Source organism: Buceros rhinoceros, unplaced genomic scaffold, assembly GCF_000710305.1.
Source record: "Buceros rhinoceros silvestris isolate BGI_N320 unplaced genomic scaffold, ASM71030v1 scaffold46869, whole genome shotgun sequence".
Taxonomy (NCBI): domain Eukaryota; kingdom Metazoa; phylum Chordata; class Aves; order Bucerotiformes; family Bucerotidae; genus Buceros; species Buceros rhinoceros.
In genome coordinates, this window is record NW_010432948.1 from 1 (window position 1) to 11,334 (window position 11,334).

Genomic DNA, 11,334 nt, shown 5'->3' on the forward strand with positions numbered 1-11,334 from the left:
GGCGTTACACGCACAAAGCGGTGCGTTTCCGAACAGCGCTCGGGGCATCACAGCATGGCTCCGGCAGTGCGGCCTTCGTGTGGGGCACCAAGCGGTACCAGCTGGGCCAGAACGGCCGGTACATCTCTGTGCACGTTTCTGTTCACTTGTGCTCCCCCGTGTTTTCCAGGAGGAGCAGGAACGGCACTTTTAACACAGGATCACTAGCGGAATTTGACAGCAGATTATACCCCTCTGCGATACGAGTGTTACTGCTTGTACTGGTATTTCCCATGGGCGTTTCCGTAACAGCCAGAGGCTTTCCACGGAGTCACATTAAAATACTCGATAATTATTTGTGGTTCTGATCTCCAAATCTAAAATGGACTAATGGAAAACACTGCACTGTGCGTGCCATGCGGTGCTTCCATACCCTTCTTTTTAAAAAAATTACAAACAAAAAGTGCAATTGTACAGTGAAAGAACAAACACGCATAGGAAAAAATGGGAGAAGCAAAAAAGGAAAAAATTAGTTCCTTGGGTTTTTTTGGAAGAGACCAGGTCCAAACACAGCAGGATTTTGCGGTGTATGTACTCGCAGAAGTAAACTGTTGGTGGTAGCTCCGAGGTCCATGGCAGCACAGCCTCCTGAAGAGAGGATGTGTCACCCGCAAAGTGACCTTTTTTCTGGCTTAGGAGCACAGCTGTAACTAGTGAGTACCTCTGTTTTATTAGGGAGGGCAGGGGGCACGTGGGGATTGCACTCTGCCTAACACTGCTGTTTCGGCAAACCTTTTGGAGTGTGCCTAAAGTGGAAATAAAGCTGGAGATGCAGAGAACAGAAAGGGTGGGGGCCACAATGTGCTGTCCTCTAACATCTAAAAGGTAGAAAAACGAGGGGGGAAAAAGAAACCATTTTATTGATGGACTCAACTGCCTCCAAGGAAGAAAGTGTTCTTTGGTTTTGTCAAGAAGCTTGACAGGGGAGGAGGGGTATGGGGAAAGACTCTTTCAGAAGAGGGAAGTTTATTGACCATGTAGAAAAAGAATCATTTTGGCTGTGATGAGAGAGAAAGAAAACTGAATATTGTTACTGAGAACTGAGATAACTTTTGCCTTTTTGAAGTTCTTTCTTAGAAAGACAAGTTTTTTAAAAAACACACAACAGTTGATGCTTGCCTCTGCACATCTCACATTTTAAATGAGCAAAGGGAAGATACATACAGTCCAAAAGTTAAAAAGAAAAAAAGGAGGTTCAGAAGGGAGAGTCATGGCATAAGGAAAGGAGAGACCGAGGTGCGACCTAAGAGACAGACCAGAGGTGCAATTCCTATCAACAGCTTCCTGTGCAAAATGGGCAAGGTGGGGAGCTCTGGACCAGAACTTCTCCTGATTTTTTTAACGCAGCATTTTAATTAGTTAAATACAATTACTGAGACTAGCTACTGAGACAGTCTTTCCATTACCTTCTGCCACATTTTTCTATTAGCCATTGGAATACCATAACTCTACCATTACCAAGGGGAAAGTGCAAGTTTTGGTTGTTGTACAGATGTCCCTGGAGCCCTGCTGCATCAAAGAAATCCTGAGAAACTTCACCCTACGCAGTTAGAGCACCAGCTGCGTGACTGAGCTACAGTTAGCAGCAGCAAGAGAGTTAATGCAGCCACTGAATTTGCCAGAGTCTTGAGGACTAACCCCAGAGAAGGAAGAGGAGTACTACATGCCTCCTAGAGTGATGTTTCGGTATTGAGAAATACAATTGAGCATTACCTCAATCCTTCTTTTCGAATAATTATTTTCAGCCTGAAAAGTTACAAATTCAGTTCTACAGAAGAGATAAGGACGCAATTTCAGAGCACAATTATTAGCAGTGGGTAGAGAATTAATATTGTAGAATAATTCTAACACGACAGCAATATATCAACCGAAGTGATCTTTTTTGTCCCCCAAATTTGACTTAACAATCGTTTTTTTACTTTGCCTCCAAATCTCCACCCAAAGAAAGTCTTTGCCTAAGCACAGGCAAGTGCTTGGATCCCTGTATGTTTTTTAAAAAAAGTACTTTGTGGTTTTAGTATTTTTTTCAGCCTGTCACTGATTATTTTGTTCAGAAGCATTGGTGATAGCATGATGGGGAAATGTATTTATAATGATAAGAGCAAATGCTGCACAACAAAGATATATTTGTCTGGGTGTAGTAGTATCGATGAACATAAGGTACTGGCACTCCTCTCGTATGAATCTCCTTCGTTAGACGAAAACCTTGTGACTACAACCCCAGTGTGGCGACCTGCAGAATCTCTTTGCTCACTGTGCACGTTACAGAAGTCTGCTTCAGTCACGACACTGGATTTCACACAGGACTTAAAAGATTAAAAGAGAGGAAGATTTAAAATAGAGGAAGAAGCCCCAGGGAAAAAACCCTTCTTCTCTAGTGAGAAATTTCCTACAGTCTGGTTGAGGGTTACGATTTTTGTCACACTGTAATCAGAAGAGTCTTTCCATTTTGAGTGTTTACACTAAGACAGTGGAGAGAAAGAAAGGAAAACAAGTGAGGAAAGAAAAGACACTAGAACAATGGCTCTATACCTCCATCATTCTGAGGATGGGGTTTTTAATTACATGACACTGATGACAGAAAATGAATACGTTAATTTTTTCCCAGTATCTAAAGCAATGCATGTATTCACAGGTAGGGGAAATGGTGTCTTGTAACTATTTCAATTAAAACATCACACATTGTTAAGATCAATCAATGGCTTATCTGAAGTAACTGCAGTGGGTGATGCTGTCCTACTTAAGTTCCATATGGCTTCAACACAAAGAGTTACGAAAGGCTTCTAGGTGGCGGAACCTGACCTTATGCCACAGAATATTCCTTGCCTCAGGCTTATTGCCTCCCACTTATGTATTTTAAGCACAAGGAATTTCTGGAAGAATTGCACATGCGCTGTCAATACCATATATGGAAGGATTGGCAACTGACCTGGCTGATGCACAGAGGTCAGACCTTCCTGTGCCATCCAGAGGAGACTCAGCTGTAAGGACTTTAAGAATACATCGCTGGGTTCTAATGAAGGGCAATTAACCACAGAGATATACTTTACATTACCATATAACAAACAAGGAGTAACAAGTCAGCTGTTCCTACAGAGTATTTAGATACAGACCCTTATCTTTCATTCATTTCACCAGTTAAATCTCCAAGCCGAGGACCAGCTGGAACCAGCTTATCCCTTGCACACTGCTGCCCTCATTCAGATTTTCAAAACAAAGGTCTGCTTTGGTATCCAAAGACTCTATAAAGTGAATATAAATCACTGATAGTGATATCTACAGTGGAGGTCTGCCTCAGTTTCAGCCATTGGTATAACTGCATGCCAGCAAACCTTAGGAGCAGCAGGAAAATTCACTCTTTTTGCTGTACAGGTTTACCCCTAACTCAAATCAGGTTGGTCTTCAGGTGAAAATAGTGGCTTACAATAGTGTACTTCAGTCGGACTAGTATTTGTATGATGCTCAGCAGCTGTCTGCTAATAGCTAAAATCAAGCCACATTCTCTCAGCAAAGACCTTAATCAGAAGCTTTAGCACTCATAATAGTCTCTGCTGTCTGTGGACCAAGTCACATCTCAGAGGGAGACACATTCTCCTTTTAGCTTTTAGAACTGCTCACCAAAAAATAACCTTCCTCAACACCAGAATTCATGAGTTCTAGGAGAAGACAACCACTGCATTTCCTAGATCACATTCTCTCACATGCAGAAGCTTCATCTAGCTTTGTAACATCAACTGAGTACAATGTGACTGGTTTTGTTGGGAACGTGAGAAAAATCATCCCAACTGAAATAAACCAGGAAAGCCTTAATTAGATGCAGTTACGTAGCAAAATAACCTTTATTCAGTAATGGATAGATCTGTAGAGAACTTTTGTTGTTAGTATAAGTTGCTTTCACACTGAAGAGAGAAATCTGCCTAGTATAGTTCTCCCACTGTAGTCCTGCCAGGAAGTAATCCCAAGCACAGACAAGCATTCACTGGCACTGTCCTCTACAGAGATGCCCTTAGTGTGACCACTTACATCCATGCAAAATGGCACCAGCATGTCCACATGAGTGAGGACAGTAGTGTTTTACAGCCGTGTTGCATCGATGTAAATGGTGAGAGAAGGTGGAAGGTGGTGCAAAACCAGGCCCAGGTACCCTCATTCAGAGGGGCGTTACAGCGAGTCCAAGCGCAGAAATAAATGAGTAGCTTTTCAACAGTCATGCTGGCACGTCCTCCCCTCGCCCCCAGCCATCTATTCCCACAGTACTCTGTCTCCGCCCTGTCCCATTTCTGCCAGGCAGCCGCACCAGGATCTGGGCTGGAGGGTATTACACAGTTCCTAGCACAACCCTACCAGCAGCTGTGCAGCCACAGCGGAGCCTCTGGCACCAGGACAAAAGCAGTGCCACTGCTACACGCCGAGCACGCGACTATGAGAGCAACTGTGAGAGTCTAAAAGAACTCCTGTTTTTATTCTTGTAGAGAGCGAATCAGCAAGACAGAGGGTGTGCAGCACCACTGATTTATGGCAGTCTCACTCTACATGAGCACCAGTTTGCTTGTGCGGAAGTATTCTCGCATTTTGGCTTGGGTTTATGTGAAGCGAATGGTGGTGTGTCAGAGAGTGCTGTAAATTCCACCACTGCAGTCTCACTTCACGATGGGGTCTGATGTTGGGCTGCACCTGCTGGCAGGAGTATTAAGGCAAGGATATCAAGACTGTCTCAAATAAGAGGCAGCACGTACCCAACAGGGAGCTGATTTACCTCAGACACTACAAAAGGTGATGTTCTCATGGCTTGGGTATGGTCAGCTGGACTATGGCAGCTTTAACTTGAGCTACACTGTGACATCGTTGACCCTCTTTACTGTCCACTCTTGCCTTTGTGCAAAATACTACATTCTGTAGGACAGCCATCAAAAGGTACCATTTCAGTGTAAAGTGCAGCGGTTTAGATCAAACCATTGTTCGTAAGCACTTAACTGGCATGCAGAGAATGTATATCTTCATATCTGCCAACTCTAATGTACAGGCAGGAATTCCTATCAGAGAAGACAGGCAGTGTTGAAGAGCAGCCTCCCAGGTACAGAACCATTCCCCTACCTGAAAACCACACTTATCCCACATGTTTGTAACATCTGGGAGAAGTTTATGCCACTCTTCTGGCATCTAAAGCCATGCCCTTAGTGACTAATAGATATAAAAATGAAGACATTATAATTATTTATAACATTTTGTAAAAGCAAACATTTGTTACAGGGCTTCTTTCAAAAAGCACATATACATCTAAGCTTTTTAAAAAAGGTATGGTTTTTATATAGGTGAAATTGATATAAAGTTGAAATAGTGCAATTTTAAAACAAAAGTTAGTGCAGGAATCAAACTGCAACAACAACAAAAGCCAAAATAGAAGTTATATAGTGTTTTGTTGGGGTTTTTTTTGGTTTGTTTTGGATTGGTTTTTTTGATGGAAATACATTTACTACCTGTGTTTTCAAAAGCACCAAAGTGCACTGGAGTGCTTTTGAAAGGTATACATCCCTCAGCTCTCTGTGAGATCTGAGATTCCCTTTTGGCAATGAAACTAGAATGTTTTTGAAAGTAACGTATCTCATCTGAGTGTGGGATTTGGCTTTGGCGTCAGGTGACGATGTCTGACAGGCTGCTATAAGTCAAAGAGACACCATCAATTAAAAAAGTGCATTTCATTTGTTAATGTTACAAGAAACAACAGGGGAAATAACTGGAGAAAAGGTTTCTTCTCCCGTACATTTAACAGGACTTTGTAACTCATTTACAGAAGTGGATAACATCCCATTGTTCAGTCTTTCAAAAGGCAACGTAAAGGCTGATGGCTTATAAATGGAAAAATACCGTTACTAAAACATTAGTATTATCGAGGAAGCTTGGGAAGAACTTCACTGTGAAGTGAGATCATTTCTAATGCAATTTACGAAAGCAATTTGTTTTAATTAATGCTGTCCTTTTAAATTAAGAGGTTGTGTTGGGAAGCGCTTGCCTGTTGTCATCAATTCAATGTTTTGATAAAGGAATGGCTGATGCTTCTTTTTAGAGTAGCAAAACAATAAAAATGCCAAAACTCCGAAGGTAAACTGGCCACACTGAAGACCATAAACATTTTCTCTTTGCACAGAGGCATCACACCGACGTGAGAAAAACGAACAGAACAAAGGCAGGAAACAGAAACAGCTACACCATGGTAATGAACCGTAGACTAGAGAGGAAAAATTATAAAGACAAATGAGCAGGTACACCTGTGTGGTGAGTAATGGTTATTTTTCTGTGCCTGAGGTTTTATGGTTCTTTCTTTCTTCCCAAAGATCACTAAGGGAAGGGCAGTGAGGGTGGGGGGTGGTAGAGAGGGTAGGATGTGTGCGTGTCTGTGTCTGTTTTTTCTCACGCACAGATGCATACACACACCCCCCCACACACACGCTCAAAATCCTTCCACTGGCTTTTAATTTTAGTAACTCATGTAACCCAACTGGAAGAGAATCTACAACTCCTTGCTTTTAACATTATAAATATACCAAATGTTATAAAATCTATTGTAAAAATGTACATTCAGTGGCTTTATGAGGCACAGGCCCTGCTAACGTACTTTCAGGGAAGCTCACGTGTACTCTGTTCTGTCCACTGTTAGTCAACGGTGGAGAATCCAGGGGCTCACGCTTGATTGCCTGAACCAAGCAGGGGTTTTTAAATTCACATGGCATTTTAAACACCTCGTTGTTTTGCTCTTTTTCCTCCCCTGGGCTGGGGCTGTAGAAGTGGCCGTAGCACGCTGCGTGTGGCAGGTCGGGCATGCTTTCCAAACACGCGGAGGAGTACTGAGGGCAAAACGGGGCCACCTCCTTGCTACGTGAACCTTTGCAAGACCTGCTCAGGTTTAGGTTGTTGGGATGATTTGCCATAATGCATTGCCAATTACGCGGCGTGTAAAGGCAGTGCCGTGGCTTCTGACAAGGTGAGGCTGGCTCACAGAGGTCCGGTTCTGTTTTGAGGTGCACTCTGTTTGGGTAGCTGAATACCTGCTTTCTCACTGAGCTGTTCTCGTCCAGCCAGGCTCGGTTTTGTGACGTCAGGTAGTTATCAGCAATGTTTTCAGAATCAGAATCATATTCCATTTTGATAGGCATCTCCATGGGAAAGGCTGTGTCATAGAGAGGCTCCGAGGATATTAACGGTCTCTGCAGTTTCAGATGGTCCATTGCATAGTTCTCCGTACAACACTGTTGTGCACCCGAGTAAGACTGGCCGCTTTCTGTGCTCCCCCAGTGGGAAGGGCAAGTTGATGGTAAATTTAAGAAACTTTGGTCTCTGTTGTAGAACGATCCAGCTCTTCTGTTGGAACATGTGTTCATTCGCTGGCTCATAGAACAAGAGCTTGAGTTTCTTAAAGTCCAGCTACTGTTTGTGGTGCAGTTGTTTTGAATGCCTAAAACTGATGTATTAGAACTGAGAGGTTCCTCATGCATAAAACACTCACCATTTCTATGAGGTTCAAACTTCACTTTTACATTATCTTGTTCATTTTTTACTGCTGTGCAGTTAAGATGCTTCCACTGGCCCAGAGTTTCGATGGCACTGTTATAGGAAAGTCCCTCCAGGTTTCCTTTAAAACTGGCAAAACTGCTTGGTATCTTCAGTTGTTCATCTTCTTCCCTTTCGATAACAGTAAAAAAAAACCAGTCAGTCAGAGGTTTCTAAATGGATGTTTTCAGGGATACAAACATCATCTCAACACGCATCACAAACAATACTTTGTCCTTAACTTAATATGGGAATCTCATACCCTTGTCCACATGAGCTTTGCATTTCTTCAAGAGAAAAAAGAGTGTGCATGCATCTGGGCATCAACGTGTGTGTGCACAGCTACCTTTCTGTGGCACTGCTTCGTTTAAATTCTCACATGCAGTTACCCTTCCATTTCAGGCATGCAGTTCACAAAGACCTCAGATGTTGTAGTAGTACAGTGTGGTAAGTATCTTACACTTTTATTCTTCCCTTAAAATATATCTAAATAATATTTCTGTGTGGAAAAATCTAGAGGAAAAATGCAAAGATAGAGATAAAATGTCGGAGCACTTCCATGCCCGAGGCAGGAGTTTTCAAAACTTGGGGTCTAAATCTTCAGGTTCAGGGTTTGTCTTGAATTCACTAACGTGCTGATTCCCAACCAGGCAGGATTAGTGTAATGAAACCATCCCCTCCCTCTCTGAAAAAGAAGTGGACATCTCAGTAAGAAACTGAGCATGAACCCCTGGAGAGCTAGTAAGGTTTTTAGAAGGTTTTTTCTTAGTTTGCTGTTAACTTTTTCCTTGGGTAAGGACTCAATGTGCAAGCATAGAATCTTCCAGTAGAGGGAGTCCACGTTGTTACAAAGAGAGAATATCCCACTAATAAATGTACACCCAAAAAGGAGAGTATTGTCTCTTTTTTTTTCACATGAGTATTAAATATTTTCAGTCCTCTGCTAAATATTATTATTGTTATTATTGATAGCCTTGAGATGCAAATGGGACGATACTAGTTTGCTCCAGAACTAGATTTTCAGGAAACGGTATAATTGGGAAGCAGTGGACTGAACAAAATGCAATAATCACAAAAACTTAGACATCCAAATGACAAATTTTATAGTGAAATAGTATCTAGTGAAAATTCTCCAAAACTATGTCTGTTTCCAGGAAGACAGCATGCATTTTAACAACAACAACAAGAAAAAGTAGTAAGGGTGAAGTCTATTGCAGACTATCAGGAGAACAGAACTGAATATAATCTCCAAGGCAAATTTCCGTAACACTTCAGTCTGCAGGAACCATCAAGCACAAAGAAAGGATTTTAACAACTCAGAGGGTAAAAAATGTAACTAAATAAACATCAAAGAGCATGCTTATTTACCCAAAACCAATTTAGAAGTAGAGACTTAAATACAAGAAACAGCCCCTTTTAATCTCCTACTTAATAGAAGTTCATTCCCTCACACAACAAGGTGATGTTTGTGCCATCCCAGTAAAGGTGAAGTGTTTCACCACCCTCAGGTAGGAGCTCCTCTGCTCTTCACGTGGATGCTGGGAAATACACTGCCTGTAAGGATATCTACCCTAGAACTTCAAAGACTTTTTCATTTATTTCTTCCACCTGCTAGGCATCCAGAAGGAGAAAAAACAGTGATAAGAGCCACATTTTTTCCACCGGGCCAGATGCTGGCTGTGTACACGCCCTGGCTCCTGCTTATTCAGTCCACTCTCTTATATCTTCCCTCAGACCAGCCTGAGATACCTCAACAAGGCCCATGGGAACTGGAACAGGCAGTCCCACGGGGAAAGGAGAAAAAGCCCATTTGGGAGGAAAGGGTAAAACCCAGAGCAGAGGTCCTCTTTGAATGCAGATCTGTGAGATTATCTTCCATTTCAAGGCTGAGCCTAAAGCCAACTAGATGTATCTATGTACAAACATACGATGAATATGAGCATCCTGGTTTAGATTATGTTGAATGTTCACAACTAAAAACATGAGCTCAGCTGTGACCCATAAAGAAAAAAAGTGTTAAAGATAATCAAATATTTAAAAGTAGCAAAAACAGGACACTAAATCAGCAGAGTTTCAGCTGCAAAGTATAACAAAACCCCAAGATACATTTTTGTGCAAGAAAGTCAAAACTTAATAATAATCAAACATTTTGGTTTTGAAATACTCTGGTTTAGTATGTACGTACACTCAACCTCAGAAGAAAAAAAGACTGCAGGAAAGAAATAAATATTGTTACAGCTATTTCATATGATCCAAGACAAAAAATGGATTTCCATTTCGTAAGTAAAATAAATCCTTCTCATTCAGCTCTTCTCTTAGGTTATACAGTCCTTTTAAAGACCTCATACATAAAGAATACATTCATTTTTCTGAAGTGATAGAATTTTTTCTACTTACTTTAACGTCTGCTGTTGGGCAAGGACATATTCTGAACAGCCACTTCGATACAGAAGTTGAGTGTTAGCTTGAACCCAGACCCAGTGATCTTCATTTGTTTGTACTTTGACTACAGAAATGCCATTTTCTCCATTATTCTTTGCTATACAGTTTAAAAGAAAATCTATTTTAATATGAGCAGTATTTAGTATTTTTCTCCTACCTAAACTACGGGTGAATGTTCACAAGTTTGCTGCCCTGGAATCATCAGCATAGGAAAGTAGAAACTAAAACATGTCACAAAACCAGGCAAGTTACATTTAAAAATTAAATTTTGAAAAGCCTAGTGAGGCCTAAGAAGTTCGTGAAAAGTGGGGCTATGACACAGGAATGGTTTTAAAGAAGTTAAATGTTTCCAGCAGATATGACAGAAAGCTGAGCACAACTGTACTCACCATCAAAATTTTATCCATTGTAAAATCTGAAATACAGCATAGACTCTCATAATATTGCCACAGCCAAACACCGGGAAAGCATGAGTCAATGCTGCAAGCACATAATGAGTTTTAAAGACAATTTTCCTCTGTTTTCTGATCTTTGGGGAAAACTAGCATCTGTAACATATCATCCAGTTTTCCCCAAAGAGGGATAGTTATCATCATTAATTATTAAGATATTCACATAATCTTATTAAAGTCAGAGCTGACATTTTTGGGACAGAATACATTGAGTATTCTTATTTACTATGATTATTTATATATCTGTAAACTTGGCATCACAGTTTTCTGCCCACTCTGCAATAGCAGACTGATTCAGTACTATCATTTGAGGCAGACAGCTATTTTTTGCATTTTTTTAAAGAAGGGGTTTTAGAGAGAAGAAAAAAGAGAGCATCAGGACCGAAATGTGAGAATCCTAACAAGAGGAAAGAAAAGACAAGGTTCTTTTTCCATAGACTGTCTATAATCCAGCAGTACTTAGCAGACACACCTTTGATTTGGTTTTCGGCAATCTGTAACACATTTGTGAAAGCAGCACCTTCATGATGACTGTTTCTTCCATATAAATCTGCGGCTTCACAGAGTCCTAAATTACCTTTGGAAGATGAGCTGCAGAGGACAGAAAATGTGGAAAATTCCATGTCAGCAAATAGCAACACAGCAGAATCACAGACTCTGAAAGATGTGATCTTCAAGCTGTTGGCCGTTAGCGAAGTCTTATGGTTTAGCATATAGGAAACAACACTAAATAATTATCTGTGTTTCCCGCATTATTTGCTCAAACCAGTGTATGACTGGAATTCCGCATTCAATTAGGAAGAATGTTTGTGTCCAGGAATATTCTGTTCATGAATTACTATATCTGGAATAATAA

General features: G+C 41.1%; 1 protein-coding gene across 1 annotated transcript; it reads right to left on the reverse strand.

The window, feature by feature from the left end:
• Window positions 1–6,596: 6,596 nt before the first annotated feature.
• LOC104488243 (aryl hydrocarbon receptor repressor-like) lies at window positions 6,597–11,069 on the reverse strand (the record flags this gene model as incomplete). The annotated part of the gene is made up of 3 exons (XM_010143936.1): window positions 6,597–7,716; window positions 9,982–10,123; window positions 10,951–11,069. Coding segments are annotated over 3 exons (1,381 nt in total), but the record flags the coding sequence as incomplete, so codon positions are not given.
• Window positions 11,070–11,334: the final 265 nt, after the last annotated feature.